At 43.8% G+C, this 22,153-nt stretch overlaps 1 protein-coding gene across 2 annotated transcripts in view; it reads right to left on the minus strand.

Moving 5' to 3' along the window:
- The window catches only part of gnas (GNAS complex locus), a 73,791-nt gene extending 54,722 nt beyond the window's left edge, over positions 1-19,069 (minus strand). For both annotated transcript variants that reach the window (XM_076268424.1, XM_076268423.1), the window contains exons 1-3: positions 17,710-19,069; positions 5,773-5,845; positions 1,606-1,660 (exon numbers count right to left, since the gene is read on the minus strand). In XM_076268424.1, the coding sequence (XP_076124539.1) occupies positions 1,606-1,660; positions 5,773-5,845; positions 17,710-17,848 (267 nt within the window). In that variant the 5' untranslated portion in view covers positions 17,849-19,069. The remainder of the gene's footprint in view (positions 1-1,605; positions 1,661-5,772; positions 5,846-17,709) is intronic.
- Positions 19,070-22,153: the final 3,084 nt, after the last annotated feature.

Raw genomic sequence — 22,153 nt, forward strand, 5'->3', positions numbered from 1 at the left:
TACACAATCTGGCAACCTGAATGGATCAATGATTTTAAAATGAAGTTTGATGGCCATGCAAATTACGGGAGTTTTCCGGGAGAAATAACAAAACGGGAGGGTGCTGGGAGATGACCTTGAAATACGGGAGAAACCCGGGCAAAAACGGGAGTGTTGACAGGTATGAGTTAACTCTGCTAAGGACTTATCACAACATAGTAGGCTACATTGAAGAGACTAAACTAAGTTAAGTTATGCAATCAAGCAGTATCTCAAAGCTAACGTTAGAATATTGTTTGGATGTCGAATTTAGCATGCCTTGCCTACTTACAGCTGCTTGTTAATTTCGTTGAAGGGCTCATTTTATTGACTCTTGACACTGAATGTTTACAAAATCCCGATGTAAATGGAAAAGTGTTTTTGTGCTTGTCCCAAGGAGAAGTACGAACCTTTATTTTAACTATGTAGAAAACGTTATAAATTGCATCCACACATCAGCAGCCTTTTAACTGTGTTACTCGTCTTAAAGTCTTAAAGTGACAGGCACTTAATTAGACCTATACACTACCAAGACGATCTTAATACCCTGTGTGTGTGTGTACTATATGTTAATGTATTAGACCTATACACTACCAAGAGGATCTTAATCCCCTGTGTGTGTGTGTGTACAATATGTTAATGTTTTAGACCTATACACTACCAAGACGATCTTAATACCCCGTGTGTATGTGTGTGTGTGTACTATATGTTAATGTATTAGACCTATACACTACCAAGAGGATCTTAATCCCCCGTGTGTGTGTGTGTGTGTGTGTACTATATGTTAATGTATTAGACCTATACACTACCAAGACGATCTTTATACCCCGTGTGTGTGTGTGTGTGTACTATATGTTAATGTATTAGACCTATACACTACCAAGAGGATCTTAATACCCCGTGTGTGTGTGTGTATGTGTGTATACTATATGTTAATGTATTAGACCTATACACTACCAAGACGATCTTAATACCCCGTGTGTGTGTGTGTGTGTGTGTGTACTATATGTTAATGTATTAGACCTATACACTACCAAGACGATCTTAATACCCCATGTGTGTGTGTGTGTACTATATGTTAATGTATTAGACCTATACACTACCAAGACGATCTTAATACCCCGTGTGTGTGTGTGTGTGTGTGTACTATATGTTAATGTATTAGACCTATACACTACCAAGACGATCTTAATACCCCCCCCCCCCTCGTTGTCCAAGTCAGCTACACAAATTGAATCCAATTCTGTGGGAAACATTGGAGTGTTACTATGGTTACTATGGTACTATGGTCTGGAAGAGAGAGCAGAGTGTTCATGGCTGTTACTATGGTTACTATGGTCTGGAAGAGAGAGCGGAGTGGTAACATGCCATGTCAGAGTCATTACCATAGCGCAGTAGGTTCAAATGCAGGAGTGGGGGCAGTAGAATGATTAGCACAGTGCTGTAGTTTCAACAGCAGGGGTGGGGGTAGAGTGTGGAGGAGGTGGATTCTTAAAGAATGATAAATGTTGAGTGTGGGGTGAGTTTGGGGTGTATGGCTCATGCTACTACGGGTTCCGCCTCTCACACACACACACACACACTTACCTCTATAGCCTCCTTGATGTTATTCTTTATGTCCTGGATCTTCTGTTTCTTCTCTCTGTAAAGCAAGAGAAACGATATGATCAGCCAACACACATACACACACACACCATCACCCCACTAATCATCTCTCATCAACTCGGTCTCCTGGCAACAGCTCCCTCCTCCCATCTTTTCATCCCTTCAGCCTGTTCTTCTCTCCTCCCCGTTTCCCTCCTCTTCCCTCCCTCTTTATCTCTCTCTCTCTCTCTCTCTCTCTCTCTCTCTCTCTCTCTCCTGTTTGCCTCTTTATCTCTCTCCCCTCCCTTTTTCCCTCTTCATCCCCCTCTCTCTTGCCCTCCTTCTGTTTCCCTCCATCACACTCTTCTGTTATCCTTCTGCTTCTTTCTCTTTTCTGCCACTCTCCTTCTCATTCTCTCAATCCTCTCTTTTCACTCTTTCCTCCCTCTCTCTCCTCTTCTCTTCATCTCTCCTCTCCTTTTCTCATCTCTCCTCTCATGCTCTCCTCTCCTTTCCTCTTCATCTCTCCTCTCCTTTCCTCTTCATCTCTCCTCGTTCTCTCTCCTTTCCTCTTCATCTCTCCTCTCCTTTTATCTTCATCTCTCCTCTCCTTTTATCTTCATCTCTCCTCTCCTTTTCTCTTCATCTCTCCTCTCCTTTCCTCTTCATCTCTCCTCGTTCTCTCTCCTTTTCTCTTCATCTCTCCTCTCCTTTTCTCTTCATCTCTCCTCTCATGCTCTTCTCTCCCTCCCTTTTCTGTCTGAGAGACTTTCTCTGGTGCTTCTAAACTTCACCAGAAACCTCGACACTCTCACACAGCACACTTCTAACTTCTACACCCACAGACACAGCACACTTCTAACTTCTACACCCACAGACACAACACACTTCTAACACACTTCTACACCCACAGACACAACACACTTCTAACACACTTCTACACCCACAGACACAACACACTTCTACACCCACAGACACAACACACTTCTAACTTCTACACCCACAGACACAACACACTTTTAACTTCTACACCCACAGACACAACACACTTCTAACACACTTCTACACCCACAGACACAACACACTTCTAACTTCTACACCCACAGACACAACACACTTTTAACTTCTACACCCACAGACACAACACACTTCTAACACACTTCTACACCCACAGACACAACACACTTATAACACACTTCTACACCCACAGACACAACACACTTATAACACACTTCTACACCCACAGACACAACACACTTCTAACTTCTACACCCACAGACACAACACACGTCTAACACACTTTTACACAGCTGCTGCTCCACCACATCACTCAGACATTTATCAGTAAACCGTCTCAGACCATCTCCTGCCCTCCATACGCCATCTTTGTTGATGTCATTCTTTGTTGTCAATGTCATTGGCTGACGCTTGCATTGGTCAGCGTTAGCGCTTCAAAAGTTTAATGTTTTTTTTTACTTTTTGAAGCAGTCGACAGGAGCAAAGCAATGCAACGCAACGACAATACACTTCGGCAACAAGTGACGTAAGCCCATGTAAAGTGCATGGGAAGCGCAGTGTTTCCTCTAGGATTTTTTTAAGCAGTGGGGGCAGGCCCGTCCGAACACTCCCCCCCCCCCCCCGTCCCAGCACCACGGAACTGACAACTGACACTTCGCTGCAACACAAACAATTATATTTATTAACCTCTATTCACACACTCTATTCAATGAGGCATTATTTTCAGTTGTGATTGAACTGTATTTTTGGAGAATCTACCACAGGTCTGCTAAATGAATTTTACAAGAAATTCTTCGTGGGGAAACCAAAATTCAAAGAAGCCTTGCTGTGCACATTTAATTTTTCTTTTGGAAAAATAACTCCAAGGCTCGGTTATAGGGGAATTCAGAAAGAGGTGGTCCATTGATGCTGAGTAGCATACATGCTGTTAGATCAGGGGTGGGCAAACTTTTTGGCTCAAGGGCCACATTGGGTTTTGAAAATTGCAGCACAACAAACAACATATACATAAAAAACTATTGTTTTTATAGCCTATAATTTAGTATGAAAAGTATTTCTTTTAAAATATTAATTGCTTAAAAATACTGCTAATTTTATGCAGTTTAACAAATGTATAAATTGTGCACTGTCGCTTTAAGACAGTCGCTTTAATTCACGTTTATTTCTCAATGATCTTCTGCCTGCACCGCTATGGCTAGTGTTGTACCTAAGGCTGGGCCCTCTCACAGTTTTTAAATGGTCAGTAGTGGGAACTACTGTTGCCTTCATGATTTCCTTTTAAAAGTTTTTTATAAGAAGGAGATATCAGTTATCAACAATGACAAGCCAGCTGGAACCTGCGGCTCTCTCTCCCTCTCGTGAGTGCAGACGCGTTCCCAATTAAATGGATCGCATAATGTTCACGTTACATCTGCTGCAAAGGAGATAACTAAGAGTTAACTTAGTTTAACATGATGTTATCTCTATTTAACATGATGTTTTGACATTGACATTGCAAACGTTCTCTAAGGAGAATGAAAAGCAGTTTGCAGTAAGGCTAACCAACGTCGTCTCTATCGCAGGAAAAAAATAGCGAGCAGCCTGATAACCAAATGAAATGCTCGGCGGGCCGGATGAAAATGCTCGGCGGGCCGCAGTTTGCCGATCCCTGGCCTAGGCTAAGCATTCTGTAGCCTAATTCGTTAGAAATTTAAAAAAATGGTTGCACTTCTTTTTGCTAATTTATTTTCACATTTAGCAACAAGGGTAATAAACGTTTAGGCCTTTGTGCGTCTGTGTAGCCCAAATCATTAAAAAATAAACTTTTCCGTGTCATACAACACAACTATTTACTTTAACATCATTACATCTATTACTACATCTATAGACTATTTCCCATTTGTATTATATTAGTGACTCACTTATCGTTTTAATGTTTCCAGATGTTTGATATCAGGACGTGAGCTGTCAGAACTGACAAGTTGAACGTTGTCTTATTTAAACGGTCCCACCGCGGTGACGTTTTTGGTGGAGGTGTTGTTTAATAGTGACTCGGAAGAAAGCTTTTGGACGTTTGGACAATAAGCACATCAACACACTATGTGGAGTTAAACTGGACAGCCCCAAACCTCTGAATAGTTCTGCTTGTTGTTAAATTGCAACGTTAGCGGCCGCCAACGGGGGTGCATAATGTCGGCAGGATCATTTAAAAGGCAACTGCGACTATTGTGCGTCTGCCCCATTTCTGATACCGTGGGGGAAAAAAATTAAACCGTGGTGGGCCGCCACTACCAAATCAACATAGAGGAAACACTGGAAGCGTCTGTCAGAGCAAACAGCAGAGATGTGTGAGGACAGAGCAGCCATATGCACTCTGTATGTGTGTGTGTATGTGTGTGTGTGTGTGTAAGGGGATTCCCCTAGAAGTGGATGGATTTGTATCTAAACACAACCACTGGTTCATCAGAGCTAGCGGGTGGGTAGATCCATCAGCTAAATAAGATGAGCTAGCTAACGGGTGGGTAGATCCATCAGCTAAATAAGATGAGCTAGCTAACGGGTGGTAGCGGACCATTTTAATAAACAACCAGAAACAGGCTGATTAATTGGCAAGACAACACTCTAATCCTCTACACCAGAAACCATCAGACCTGACCAACAGCACCAGAGTGAACACCAGAAACCATCAGACCTGACAAACAGCACCAGAGTGTGAACACCAGAACCCATCAGACCTGACCAACAGCACCAGAGTCTCCTATGGCTCTACACTGGCCATACTGCAGACCACCCTCTCTCTCTCACACACACACCACACACTCTGATTTCATTACAATGGAAAAGTGCTCCTCATCAGATCAGATCTCTCCTTAAAGACAGGAAGCAACAAGCACAGACACACACACACACACACATGCCTGCTCTGGACACTGAAACAAAAAACACACACACACACACACACACCTGCTTTGGGCACTGAAACAAGACACACGTGTACACACAAACAAACGCACACACACACACACACACACACACACACACACACACGCCTGCTCTGGACACTGAAACAACACACACACACACACACGCTCACTCTCCCAAAATATAACCGTGAAAACACATGCATGCACACACAATCACACACACACACAGAGTTCAGTTGCCGATACTTACTCTGCATTGAAGCCATTGACGTGTAGAATGCGCATCTGCTTGACAATGGTGCTTTTTCCAGACTCACCAGCACCTGTAACACACACACACACACACACACGTCCATCAGTCCAGCTCATTAACATCAGCCTTAAGTAATGTGAGTGGGCCACTCCAGAACAATCACATCAAGCATGTTGGGCCGCAGCTCAATTCAGTGTTTTTTTGCCGCCTGAGGGAAAACGGTGTTGACAAAGTAGAAAGAAGCAGCACAGAAACACTGCTACTGAAACACTGCTAATGAAACACTGCTACTGAAACACTGCTAATGAAACACTGCTAAACACTGCTACTGAAACACTGCTAATTAAACACTGCTACTGAAACACTGCTAATGAAACACTGCTAATGAAACACCGCTAATGAAACACTGCTAATGAAACACTGCTAAACACTGCTACTGAAACACTGCTAATGAAACACTGCTAATGAAACACTGCTAGAGGAACACTGCTGATGAAACACTGCTAATGAAACACTGCTAAACACTGCTACTGAAACACTGCTAATGAAACACTGCTAAACACTGCTAATGAAACACTGCTAGAGGAACACTGCTAATGAAACACTGCTAATGAAACACTGCTACTGAAACACTGCTAATAAAACACTGCTAATGAAACACTGCTAATGAAACACTGCTAGAGGAACACTGCTAATGAAACACTGCTAGAGGAACACTGGAACACAGAAACACAAAAACACAGCTAATTATACACTGCTAATGAAACACTGCTAAACACTGCTACTGAAACACTGCTAATTAAACACTGCTACTGAAACACTGCTACTGAAACACTGCTAATGAAACGCTGCTACTGAAACACTGCTAATGAAACACTGCTACTGAAACACTGCTAATGAAACACTGCTAATGAAACACTGCTAAACACTGCTAATGAAACACTGCTAATGAAACACTGCTACTGAAACATTGCTAATGAAACACTGCTAATGAAACACTGCTACAGTCTTAGATCATTAATTATTCTTTCATAATGACAGTATATCACTTGACCACAGGAAGTAGACTAGACGTCCCAAAGGAAGCAGACTAGTCTTCCCACAGGAAGCAGCACTACTCCCCACAGGAAGTAGACTAGCCAACCCACAAGAAGTAGACTAGACTCTCCACCGGAAGTAGACTGGATTCTCCACCGGAAGTAGGCCAGACTCCAGTCATGCTCAGGCTCAACGGGCTGAGCTTACCTGCACACCTGTGGCTGACCCTAAGTTGGACCCACAGGTGAAGCTACACACTCACACACACACTCACACTCACACACACACACACACACACACTCACTATACATTACAGGCTACACACTCTCACACACACACACAATTACTATGAACTACAGGCTAAACACTCTCTTTCACTCATGCACACACTATGAACTAGAGGCTACACACTCTTTCACACACACACAATCACTGAGAGCTGAAAGGCCAGAACTCTCTCTCTCACTCACTCACACACAAACACACACACAATCACTAAGAGCTAAAGGCCAAAACCCTCTCGCTCGCTTGCTCTCTTGCTCTCTCTCTCACACACACACACACACTCACTCACACACACACTCACTCACACACTTTCTCTCTCTCTCCCACACACACACTGACTAGGAGTTACATGCTAAAATTTCTCGCTCTCTCTCATTCATTCACACACACAATATCATTGTGGACTACAGGCTACAGTCACTCACACACACACCACACAAACACTAGGAGCAGTGGAGGCTGGTGGTATTTTTTTCTAGTGAAGCAGTTATGAAATGATGACCCCCCCCCCCCCCGGAAATGAACATTGTGCCTAACACACCTGCCAAAGTTGGTGAGGTTGCATGTATGAGACACATGATGACATTGAACTGTCTGCAATGGCATAAACAAAAGCTATGTTGTTTGATCAGTCATAGAGCTCAGAGTAATTTGTTGAGAAATCAAGACCTGTTACCACCATCTCGAAGTACAGGCCACAACTGGGGTGTAGTAGGCCTAAGACTGGACAAGACAGTAAACAAGGTTTATGTATTATTATTATTATTATTATTATTATTGTAAGTTTGCATATTTTTGTTAAAGGAATTATCCGGAGTAAAATGCACTTTAGATCGATTTACGGATGATTGGGGGTACATACGTTGAGTTGACATCAAAATCATGTCATTCGGATGTGTTTTGAGAAAGTTCGATTGTACCGTTTTCAGTCACAACTCGTAGCCTGGAAGTGAGCAGGGCATTTCAATTTATGTACATTTCAACATTTCAAGGGCATTTCAACGTATGTACCCCCAATCATCCGTAAATCGATCTAAAGTGCATTTTACTCCGGATAATTCCTTTAAGACATATTGCTTGCAGAGACTAGGCTATCGTCCTGCCCCCAAAAAAGAGCATCTCCATTTTAGCACTAATTAGTGACTAGGTACGTTTTTGCAGTGTATTAATGCCAACTTGTTGATGTCCACAACATCTTGAAACAACAACCTTCCAATATTCTAAGCTACTAATTATGCCCCATAAGCAATGTCAAATTCAGTAGCCTATTAAGAGACACATTCTTGCCTCTGGGATAAATTAAGAAATTATACCATGACTGCTGCTCTGGCATTGACCAACCAGTTTGTTTCGGTCACTGCCTTCCATCTCTACAAAAATAAAAATCCACTTGGCATTTGCCTCCTGATACATTTAAGAATCCTAGATTTTTTTTTAAAATCAATCAGTGTCTATTTCGTTTTTAAATGGTAGTTGAAATTTACCTTCAAGCAGATTGTTCTGAATTTGTCCCCTTAGAATTATAGGGTTCTATCTACGTTCTGAGTAGTTCTGAGATATTGAGCTTCAAAGTCTTAGAATTCCATAGACTTATACTGATAAGTGGAACAAACCTCTTCAGATATAATGTCCAAAAATGCATACAACTACAAGAAACACCTCACCTCATCTTCTTAAGGTGTCACACAATAAGAATATGTCAATAACTCAATTTTGACAAAAATGTCAGGCAGAACCTTATAATTCTAAGGGGACGAATTGTCTTTGACAAAGTTCAGGATTTAAAATGGGAAGCCAAGACGTTATAACACATCCACACATCCATAACATAGGCTAATGTTATCATAACACATCAATGAACTTACTGGATGGCTACGTTGAGAAGCTGCATTTTCTAATGCATAGCCTACTGTAGCCTACATCGAACAAGTTTATCCTTACCGTAGCCAAAGTAGCACCCACAATCTGTGTTAATTTCACAGGAAGTCACTTGGTCTCCCCTCTGCATTCACTCATAGGTCCTCATTTCAAAAAACTGTAAAGAATCCTCTAAGTTGCGGTCAACAATGTTCATCACCTGAAACTTTCGTCAAATCCATCTTGCTAGGACTTAGCGAGTCACTAACGTTAGCTGACTGGTGGGGGAGACCCCTAGCTGATGTTAAGAAAACACAGAGCTACACACAATAATCCTAAATAAAACGTTCTCCCCTACACAGAAAAAAATCTGATGTACCTTACAAAATGAATGTAAAACAAACTATGCGAATGAATTACACAATTTATAATAAAACTCTAGTAAGGTCACTGAAGGCAACTGAAAAGTGATGGCAAACTAATGGAGACAGTGCTTGGCCAGAGTGTTGCGTCAATCATATTCAACGGCAGGAAGTGTGAAATTCTGCCCAATCGGTCACTGCTTCACGGGTGGGACTTATCTGCCATAAGGATCAATTGAAACGGAAAAAATTCCACGAGCCGCCTGGGGTTTCATAACCTGACACTCGCCAGATGAATTTCGTTCCGCCTAGCTCCACTCATCCATCTGGGATCAATCCATTGAAGTGTTGCTTCAGAAGGCTGGGCCTAATCAAAAAATGCTTGCATATGATTGGATAAGCCACTTGTCCGTCATCTATTGACGTGCTACTAGTGTTGTCACGATACCAAAATTATGACTTCGATACGATACCTGCCATAAATATCACGATGCTCGATACTAAAACGATACTACGGCGAAATCCTAAGATATCTGGAGAAGAAAGGACTCATACCTCCTCCAAGTGTATTGAGTCATGTGTTAAATTTGGTGCACTTTTGCAGTGTGTAGGTCAATTCTGGGTTCTAAACTTCCTACATAATTATTATTTTTTTATAGTCGGTAAAATAGTAGGCCTACTTTCTGTGATTAAGTCCTTTATTGTTTGTTATAGTAAATTTACATTGTGTTGTGTTTTGGCAATAAAGTAGCTTTAAATAGCCAAACTAGGCTAGATCAAGGTCAGTGTTGAAATTACTGCATGCAAATCACTGAATGCTATGCAGAGGGGCCTAATCTTTAGGCAATCTGATGTACAGTATAGGCTACCCTAGGCCTTCCCGTGTTCATGGGATTTCTTTGACAGTTGCAAAGGGGAAAATGTTCTTTGCGCCCAGTGTACAAGTACGACGTTCCAACCACTTTTCGGGCATTTCGGGTAGCCTATCCTACATCTGGGCAATAATTATTGAACAAATTGCAGTCTACATGCCATGACAAATATTACCAGTAGTAGGCTACTGACCGAACATGAAATATATTGTTTACAAGTTATGGTAATGTTATTCTGGCGTGAACATTGCGCTTTCATCACGTTAGCACCCTATGATTACAGCTCGTTATGTCTCGTCAAAATGATTACAGCTCGTTATGTCTCGTCAAATTTCATTCATGAAGGAAGGTTCGCTTTATCCCAGAGAACCATACTCGTTTCACTTAGGCTAGACTAAAACATAAGAGAAGAACTTGGCACTAACCATGTAGTCGTGTTTTCTATAGCATATTCGTTAACCTGTCGTTCTTTGAACTCTTTAAAAATGTTGGGATATGTCTGCGAGGTGTTTAGCCAAGTTCCATGCGTAGCCTACTGCTTTTAAATCACTTTGTGTACCTGATGGCTTGCCTTAATTCGCGATGTATCCGAAATAGTTGCAGATTTCACTGCACCTTTTGTTTTATCCACAAGGCCTAGAACTGTCGGCAAAGAACTATGTTGACGTTGGCTGCGCACTCACTCACTCAGAGCTGCCTGCTTGACACGCCCACTTGCCTAGATGCGTGAAAGGAGCAGTGAGAACAGCAGTTCACAGACACAGAACGTTATTATTTTAATAAAGTATAGATTCTAAAAACGTCTGAAATCATATCGTTTTTTGCGTGAAGGCATCGCGATACCTTTTTAGTATCGATACACCGTGCAACACTACGTGCTACTTCAACCACTCACATCGAAGCCAAACTGTGACGCTGATAACAGTCTCATGGTGCATTCAGAGCACCTCGGAATGACAAGGACCGCCCCCATGGCTACTTTGTTTTTCCGACAGCAAGTGTTCAAGTGTTTTGCCATCGAATGTGTGACAAACACGGATGCCACAACAAAGGTTAAAACATATACTCACTAATCCTAAACAAACAACTGTATTTGCTTAAAATATAGTGTAAGATGCTCGTGAAAGAAAGATATGCAGCTTTTCAAGTGATAAAAAGGGCAAATTCCCAAGTTCACATTAAAACTGTTGGACATGAAAGGCCACATGGACTACAAACGAACTACAACGTGACGACAAAAGTGATGACGAGCCCCTAACTGGGCAACTCTGTTAGCAAAATCTAGCCCCAGTTTCCGACCTCTGACTCACACATTAAGTGACGTGAATGACGCGGAATGATGATGTTTTCACTCGGAGAAAGGTTTTTACGAAGCCCATGAACGCTAGGTCACAGTCGCTTCTACGCTATGTCACATCTATGAAACTCCCACCCTGCGTCCTGATTGGCTCTACCATCAGTGTTTCCCATACATTGACTAATCTGTGGCGGGGCGCCACAAAATAAAAATTGTCCGCCACAGATTAATATTCTATGTTTAATTTAATTAAATTTAATTTAAATATAAGGTCAAATCCTTGCATTGCGATTGTTGAAGGATTGTTGTTGCCACATAAGCATTGCAAAGAAGACGTCTGGCTAACTTGCTATTAAATCCGCTTAGCATCGTGACCATGCTGCGCTAACTTGCTATTAAATCCGCTTAGCATCGTGACCATGCTGCGCTAACTTGCTATTAAATCCGCTTAGCATCGTGACCATGCTGTGCAAATTTGCTATTAAATCCGCTTAGCATCGTGACCATGCTGCGCTAACTTGCTATTAAATCCGCTTAGCATCGTGACCATGCTGCGCTAACTTGCTATTAAATCCGCTTAGCATCGTGACCATGCTGTGCAAATTTGCTATTAAATCCGCTTAGCATCGTGACCATGCTGCGCTAACTTGCTATTAAATGCGCTTAGCATCGTGACCATGCTGCGCTAACTTGCTATTAAATCCGCTTAGCATCGTGACCATGCTGTGCAAATTTGCTATTAAATCCGCTTAGCATCGTGACCATGCTGCGCAAATTTGCTATTAAATCCGCTTAGCATCGTGACCATGCTGTGCAAATTTGCTATTAAATCCGCTTAGCATCGTGACCATGCTGTGCAAATTTGCTATTAAATCCGCTTAGCATCGTGACCATGCTGTGCAAATTTGCTATTAAATCCGCTTAGCATCGTGACCATGCTGTGCAAATTTGCTATTAAATCCGCTTAGCATCGTGACCATGCTGTGCAAATTTGCTATTAAATCCGCTTAGCATCGTGACCATGCTGCGCAAATTTGCTATTAAATCCGCTTAGCATCGTGACCATGCTGCGCAAATTTGTTCAAAACTGCTGCATTGAAGTTTACTCTGCTAAGGACTTATCACAACATAGTAGGCTAAATTGAAAAGACTAAACTAAGTTAAGTTATGCAATCAAGAAGTATCTCAAAGCTAAAGTTAGAATACTGTTTGGATGTCGAATTTAGCATGCCATGCCTACTTACAGCTGCTTGTCAATTTCATTGAAGGGCTCATTTTTTGACTCTTGACACTGAATGTTTACAAAATCCCGATGTAAATGGAAAAGTGTTTTCCAAAATTCAAAAGTGCTTGTCCCAAGGAGAAGTACGTGAACCTTTATTTTAACTATGTAAAAAACGTTATAAATTGCATCCACACATCAGCAGCCTTTCAACTGTGTTACAATTGCAAGGGTTCCCTCAAACGTCTTAAAATGACAGGCACTCAATTAGACCTATACACTACCAAGACGATCTTAATACCCCCCCCCCACCCCCCCGAATCCAATTCTGTGGGAAACACTGACCATACAATCTTGTGCTGAAATCACTCTCAACAGAAGAGGTCCCAGATGGATGTGAGTGAATCTAGGCGGAGCTAAGCGGAATGAAATTCATCTGGCGAGAGTCAGGTTAGGGGTTTCACTCAATTTACATTGAAGTCAATGTGGAAAGATATCTATGGTAGTGAAGCAAAACGAAAAGTTGGTGAAGCGGGTGCGATGGCGCTGTTGTCACTCACAGAACTGATTTCAGGAAAACAGCTTGTGTCAGTGACTGTATTTCTGTTTCAAAGGAGTAAAATTGGGATTATTGTATTTTTTTTTTTGTGTTTTGTTTTTGTTTTTGTTTTGTCCTCTGACTAGGAGATACATGCTACATAATATATTATACGCAATAAATAATAATGGGTATCAAATAATATATATATATATAATAGCAGGCTATTTCAAACAAACAAAATAAACAAACAATTCTGTCTAAAACAACAAGTCTCCACACTGGCACTGTGTCCATATCTTAATTAAAGACATTATTAACTAGATTATCTTAATTAAACACATTATTAACTAGATTATCTTAATTAAAGACATGATTAACTAGACTATCTTAATTAAAGACATTATTAACTAGATTATCTTAATTAAAGACATTATTAACTAGACTATTTTGCACTGTGTCCATATCTAAACACATTATTAACTTGACTATTTTGCACTGTGTCCATATATTAATTAAAGACATTATTAACTAGATTATTTTGCACTGTCTCTAGGGCAACAAAACATGATCCCACGTGACCCTACTGTAGAGACCTTTGTAAGTGGTGTGGCCCCTTTAAGAGTTTAGAGGGAGCGGCCACCTAGCGAGAGAGGAAAAGAGAAAAGATGCTTCTGTCGTCTGCTGATTCCTGCCAAAACAGTTAGTGAACGAGACTTATGCATTGTCTAAACTATTGGCCACTGAATAAAGCGGTGATGTCTTGCAACTGCCTGTTGCTTATGACTTAGTCTACAGTAGCAGTGTTTCCCATACGTTGACTAATCTGTGGCGGGCCGTCACGAAATCAAAACCGGCCGCCACACAATAATGTTAACCCCAACTAGCGCCAAGTACAGAGCTACGTTAACACACCAGCGACGCACAACAACTAGGCTACACTCACAGCGACGCACAACAACTAGGCTACACTAACACACCAGCAACGCACAACAACAACTAGGCTACACTCACGCTGCACTAACACACCAGCAACGCACAACAACAACTAGGCTACACTAACACACCAGCAACGCACAACAACAACTAGGCTACACTCACGCTGCACTAACACACCAGCAACGCACAACAACAACTAGGCTACACTAACACACCAGCAACGCACAACAACAACTAGGCTACACTCACGCTGCACTAACACACCAGCAACGCACAACAACAACTAGGCTACACTCACGCTGCATCAGCGACGCACAACAACATGCTACATGCTTAGTTTAGCTGAGCTACAGGAAAACAAAAAAACATACGTATTAACTGCATATATTCAACGCAGATACATTAATCTAGCTAGTGCAAGACTGGAATAAGCGTCGCGATTAGGCTTCATGAAAGCGGAATAACTGTAAGTATCGCTGGGTGCTATCGGGGAATTTTTACCAGTATGAGTATATGGACCCAGTATCGGCCCGTTCCCCGATGCTAGTTAAGTATCGGGTCATCACTAACTATGAGCATTAAATTGTGTATGTGTGTGTGTGTGTATGTGTGTGTGTGTAAATGCTTCACCACAGTTAATCACTTGTAACACACACTTGACACAGTCACACATACACACTCACACACAGTCATATGTGAGACATATATTCAGATCTCGCTTACTATACACACACACAGAGTCTCACACACACCACACTCATTGCAGACAGTTACAAACACAAACACATACACTTACTGCAGAGAGTTACAAACACACACACACCACTTATTGTAGACAGTTACAAACACACACACCACACTTATTGCAGATAGACACAGACACAAACACACACACACACACACACACAGACACACACACACCACACTTATTGCAGATAGACACAAACACACACACACACACACACACACACACAAACACACCACACTTATTGCAGATAGACACAAACACACACCACACTTCTTGCAGATAGACACACACACACACCACTGTGGAGACTGGAGACAGAAGTGGTTGGAGTCATGTCTCTCTAGAGATACCTATAGAGATCTCTCTCTCTTCTCAGCTTCTGTGTAAGTGTGTGTGTGTGTGTGTGTGCGTAAGTGTGTGTGTGTGTGTGTAAGTGTGTATGGCGCGGCAAGGGGTGGGTTCTCTCTCTCTTCTCAGCTTCTACGCCAGAGCTGTGGCTGGAAAGGTCAATAACGCGTGGGGCAGCCGTGGCCTACTGGTTAGCACTTCGGACCTGTAACCGGAGGGTTGCCGGTTCGAACCCCGACCAGTGGGCCGCGGCTGAAGTGCCCTTGAGCAAGGCACCTAACCCCTCACTGCTCCCCGAGCGCCACTGTTGATGCAGGCAGCTCACTGCGCCGGGATTAGTGTGTGCTTCACCTCACTGTGTGTACACTGTGTGCTGTGTGTGTTTCACTAATTCACGGATTGGGATAAATGCAGAGACCAAATTTCCCTCACGAGATCAAAAGAGTATATATACTTATATATATAACGCCAGAGCTGTGGCTGAAGAGGTCGCTAACGCTAACGCCAGAGCTGTGGCTGGAGAGGTCGCTAACGCCAGAGCTGTGGCTGGAGAAGTCGCTAACGCTAACGCCAGAGCTGTGGCTGGAGAAGTCGCTAACGCCAGAGCTGTGGCTGGAGAGGTTGCTAACGCCAGAGCTGTGGCTGGAGAGGTCGCTAACGCTAACGCCAGAGCTGTGGCTGGAGAGGTCGCTAACGCTAACGCCAGAGCTGTTGCTGGAGAGGTTGCTAACGCCAGAGCTGTGGCTGGAGAGGTCGCTAACGCTAACGCCAGAGCTGTTGCTGGAGAGGTTGCTAACGCTAACGCCAGAGCTGTTGCTGGAGAGGTTGCTAACGCCAGAGCTGTGGCTGGAGAGGTCGCTAACGCTAACGCCAGAGCTGTTGCTGGAGAGGTTGCTAACGCCAGAGCTGTGGCTGGAGAGGTCGCTAACGCTAACGCCAGAGCTGTTGCTGGAGAGGTTGCTAACGCCAGAGCTGTGGCTGGAGAGGTCGCTAACGCTAACGCCAGAGCTGTTGCTGGAGAGGTTGCTAACGCCAGAGCTGTGGCTGGAGAGGTCGCTAACGCTAACGCCAGAGCTGTTGCTGGAGAGGTTGCTAACGCCAGAGCTGTGGCTGGAGAATAAATATTTTTCAAATCTCCCCTTGTGACCAACGCAGCACAAATGGGGAGATTTTAAGAATATTTAGTCAGCCCACAACACAGCCGAGTCCGGCCCGCAGCACAGCCGAGTCCGGCCCACAACGCAGCCGAGTCCGGCCCGCAACACAGCCACATCCAAGACTGTCGGCCCTCCGGGTGCCCCTACATCCAAAGCTCTTTGCCCCTGGGGTAGCTGGAACACCCAGTGGGGCAGGAAGGGCCACTGAGCAGCTAATGTGTGCTGCTGAACTCAGTACACACACACAACAACACACACACACTGCAGCACACACACACACACACTACAACACACACACACACTGCAGCACACACACACACACACTACAGCACACACACACAACAACACACACACACTGCAGCACACACACACACACACACAACACACACACACTGCAGCACACACACACACACACCACAACACACACACACTACAGCACACACACACACACACCACAACACACACACACTACAGCACACACACACTACAACACACACACACTGCAGCACACACACACACACACACAACAACACACACACACTGCAGCACACACACACACACACCACAACACACACACACTGCAGCACACACACACACACACACTACAACACACACACACTGCAGCACACACACACACACACTACAACATACACACAGCCACTACAACACACACACACACTACAACACACACACAACCACTACAACACACCCCCCACACACACACTACAACACACACACACACTACAACAGCACCCACACACATAACACACACACACACACACTACAACACACACACACACTACAACAGCACCCACACACATAACAACACACACACACACACACACACACTACAACACACACACACACTACAACAGCACCCACACACATAACAACACACACACACACACACTACAACACCCACACACTACAACTCACACACTAAAAACACACACACACCTATAGTGAGACTAGCTTATAGGTTTTACCCTACCATTCCCTAACCCTCCCACAAATTACAAACACAGGCACCACAATCACACAAAAACAAGCAAGCAAACACACACACACACACACACACACACACACACACACACACAGTAGTAATGGGCAGCTCAGTCTTGCTTCCTGTCCGACAGACTGGGCATGTTAGCACACGGTACCACATGATACTTCCTCTAGATGGACAACCAGAGGGACACCTTTCCCCTCACACACACACCTAAACCAAACCTCTCAATAGGCCTAGCCCCGTGTGTGCACGTGCCACCTACCGAGCAGAAGTAGCCGGTGAGTGGCCCTGTAGATCTGCTTGTCTTTCTGCAGCTGCTTCTCGATCTTCTTGTTGGCCTCGCGCTGGGCCTTCTCCTCGTTCCGCTGGTCCTCGGTTTTGCTGTTCCCCAGGCAGCCCATCTTACCGGCGCCCCCGACGAGCTAAGGGGAGAGGGATTCGGCGAGGAGAGCGCGGAAGAACCCTAAATCCCGAGACAGGCCCTGGAGGAAAGCCGTGTGTTTAAGAATGGTGACATTGATATCGTCCCATGGACATGCACTGAATGTGAAGCCCAGCCCCCTTTCCCAGAACCTAGCCGTTAGCTTGTGGTGTTGATCTGCGCGAGCAGAGTGAATCTGGAGCCGTTAGCGTGCAGTGTGTCTACGCGAGCAGAGTTGAACCTGGAGGGTCGCGAACCTGGTGACAGCCCCTGGGCCTTCGCCTCGTTATGCTCTCAAAGCCGAAACTATGTCATCAAAATCCGTCTAAAGCCCAAGCGGTGTTCCCGTTAGCGCGCATAAGGGCTCGTCTTCTGGGTTTCCCACGACGCCTTCATGAAGAACGCAAATGCAAACACGATCTAAAGGTTTTCCTTTAGAAAATTCATACTAGATTTCCGAAATATAAGTGCGTCTGACTGTACACTCTGTTGATAACCAGAGGCTCCTATTTGTGTTTCGGGGTATCTAAAACCCAATCCGTCCTCCTGCACCAAAACAACCGAAAGGGACTGATTGAGCTGGAAATTAAAATAATAAATATTTCCACTAAAATGACGGCACAAGAATCATAACGCTGCTCCCGGGTAGTGGAGAAGCTCCTAAATCCGTTTGAGGCGCGATCACAGGTTATTTTCGGTCCTTTCTGGCAAAATTTTCTTTCCCTCCTCTTCTGATGTGAGCCGCTGCTTTTGGGGGTTCCAGCTCACAGAAGGCCCTGAATCTGGATCTCCTTCGTCTTTCTCGCCCCGACTGTCATCTGCCGTCTTCCGCACATCTGGCCGCCCGTTGGACGCCAATTACGATCCTTATGCTCGTTTCCTTAGTTTGTCTCCCTCGGTTAAGGTCGACGAGTAAAAATCCTTCGATATTTAGATGGCAGGTAGGTCGCTGTCAGCCTAGCTTTGTATTCCTGTCGAACTCGGCGGAGGATCTACATGTGCATGAAGATTCATGAAGAACTGCCCGATCAGAGCGGCTCATCCGCCGATGACAGCAGATTCCTCACGTGCGGGTCGAGCTCGTGTCTGAAGAGAGGCGGATAGGTGCTTTTCTGCGGTGTATTTCGCGTATTTTCTCCGCTTTTCTCAGTGAATTGGACATTAAACAGATAGCTCGAGATGGGTGGGGTAACGAGCTCCGCTGAACCCTGGGAAGGAGCTTGTCTGGTCACATGACAGGCCTGCGCGTCACCGGCCGCGCTGCGCGCTCCAGCGGGGGAACGGCGCCCTCTTCAAACGGATCCGCGCACAGACTGAAGTTAAACAGCCACAACGCAGGTCCATAGACTCCCTCATCAACTGTGTGCACAACTCATTTTCAAAGACTGCACTGTGGCGTTTCATCTCCATGGAGTCAAAGGCTATTACACTGGACTGGAGCCATATTGGTTATGTTATGAGCACAGATTACATGAGTGTTAACTGATTCAACTGATTCTGATGCAACATCACTAATGTGTGTTGCACCAGCAATCCTGGTTAACAGTAAGTTCTGTTCTGTAGCTGTATCTGTAATGAATAATCATGAAAATACACTTGATAATCAACCAACACCATCAGTCCAGTTCTAACATTCCCCTCTGGATGAATAAAGTATCTATATCTATCTATCTATCTATCTATCTATAGTTTACCCATCTCCCTCAGTCAGAACAGGGCTGGCAGAGCATTGTGTTTGTGTGTGTGTGTGTGCATTGTAGGTAAGTGGTTGTGTCTGGTCTGTGTGTGTGCAGTGTAGGTGAGTGGTTGTGTCTGGTCTGTGTGTGTGCAGTGTAGGTGAGTGGTTGTGTGTGTGTGAGCAGTGTAGGTGAGCGGTTGTGTGTGTGTGTACAATCATGGTAGTAGTGTGTGTGTGGGTTTGTGTGCAGTCTAAGTGAATGTAGAGGTGTGTGTGTGTGTGTGCATGGTCTGAATGTAATGTACAGTAGGCTGTGTACAGTCTGGGTTGAGTGTGTATAGATAGATCAGTACTTTATTCATCCCGAGGAACATTTTAGGCATCACTCACAGATTTTTAAAAATGTAAAGAGTTGAACATTTGTGAAGGTCTGGTATGGACTGACCATGTGATGCATTGACCATGATAAGGTGCTATGGTAAAGTGTGTGTGACCATAATAAGGTGCTATGGTAGAGTGTGTGCAATGGTGGTAGTGCAAAAGTGAACAATGCAGGGATTACACAGTGCAATAGCTTTGCTTATTATTACATATTAACTATGACTATGAAAAGACAAGACAGTGTATGTGTGTGTGTGTGTGTGGAGTCAGGGTGACTGTAATGTGTGTGTGTGTGTGTGTGTGAAGTGAGTAGTGTGTGTGTGTGTGTGTGTGACAGTGTTGTACTCATGTCCAGTCATGAGCTAAATTTAGAGACTCGTGACTTGACTTGGACTTGAGCACTGAATGACTCGAACTTGGACTCGGACTCGTACATTCAGACCATGCAGACTCGGAAATTGAGACGAGGACTCATTAGGGTATAATATGTCATTAGAATATTATTTGGTATATGATTTTAATATCTAAATTATTCTCAGTATTAATTTTAGTGCAATGGAATGTTACTGCTTCATGTCATACATCACACATCATGTCATGTTCCTACAATAACGGACGTTAACTTTAACGGCGCCAAATGCCTGGAGATATGAATGCTTCGAAGGTTGTTTGTTTTGCATTTAATAGTGACTCGACCCAGACTTGACTCAGATGAGTAGTGGACTCGACTCGGAATTTTTTTTTTTAATGACTTGGACTTGACTCAGACTTGAACACTGAAGACTCGAACCTGGACTCGGACTCGAGGCATAGTGACTTGACTACAAGACTGGTGTGTGAAGCCTGTGTGAGTGTAATGTTTGTGTGTGTGTGTGTGTGTGTGTGTCTCACTCACTCACTCATTTACACTAATATGGACACTAACTCACAGTCACTGACTTAACTTAAGCTTAATTTATGTTTCTGCATAGAATCGATGGCGTAGCTCTGCAGAGACCTTTGTGTGTGTGTGTGTGTGTGTGTGGAGTCAGGGTGACTGTAATGTGTGTGTTGTGTTTCTGCATAGAATCGATGGCGTAGCTCTGCAGTGTGTAATAGAGCCGGGCTGTGATTGGTCAACTCCCCCATTGTGTTTGTGTAGCAGGGTTAATTATGCTTCCCTGAATTCCCCCACCGTTTCTACAAGTTCTATTGTAGTTTCCCACGCCTCTGAGGTACAGTAGGGGGGTGTGGCTTGGGTGTGGCAGGGGTCGGTTCCCACACTGAAGACCCCTTAAGTGTTCATGTAGCCCCCTCCTCTGCCTCTTTTGCTACTGTCCTGAGGCAGAGGAGCTGTGATGCGACTGGCTCGCTCCCTGTCTGATGTGTTTGTTTTGTCTTATATTTCAGTAAAGAGTCAAAGAGCAGGTCGGTTGTGGCGTCTCATTTTTACACAACACAACGCACCTCTGTACCTCTGTTACATTTAGCCACTATGCTCAGGAGTCGACTGTGGGTAGTAGCAACATGCTAACAGGAGCTATGCAAATAAACAGTGTGTGTTGTTGTGTGTGTGTGTGTGTGTTGTTGTGTGTGTGTGTGTTGTGGGCCTAGTTGCTAACAGGAGCTATGCAAATAAACAGACATATTTTTGATTACATTGACGGTGATTGTATGGTTACTATTTGTCAGTTACGTTTTGAAATCAGCACTTGGTCATGCAAGCAGTACTTTGTGGACAGTTATGTGAGGTTTGATTGCTAACATTAGCCTAACTGGCTGTCAGACACCTCGTAAATAACCTCAGACTTGTTTTCTGGTTACAGTAGGTCATTGAGAAATTAAGAATTTCTTAATAACTTTTATAAAATATAAGCAAGAAAAGGCCAAACAAATAATAATATTTTAACACGGCAGACTCCAAACAGACTACATTACCCAGAAACATGCTATAGACCAGGGGTGTCAAACTCATTTTGGTTCAGGGGCCACATACAGCCCATCTGATCTCAAGTGGGCCGGACCAGTGAAATAATTGCAAAACATCCTTTGACAACTCCAAATCTCCAGCTTAGTTTTTTTCAGTAGGCTATGCTTTACCCTTCAGCCTACATTTGTAGCCTACATAATCACAAGGGATATATTAGATTATTACACATTTATTCAGAGAGGCCAATGAAATTGAAATAAAATGCATTTCACTCTCATAAACAACTGGTTTATTTTTATAGTTGAGTGGATAGGCCT

Source organism: Alosa pseudoharengus, unplaced genomic scaffold, assembly GCF_046254945.1.
Source record: "Alosa pseudoharengus isolate Yale_2024_CS ecotype anadromous, Long Island Sound unplaced genomic scaffold, YU_APseudo_1.1 YU_APseudo_1.1_scf_5, whole genome shotgun sequence".
Lineage (NCBI taxonomy): Eukaryota > Metazoa > Chordata > Actinopteri > Clupeiformes > Clupeidae > Alosa > Alosa pseudoharengus.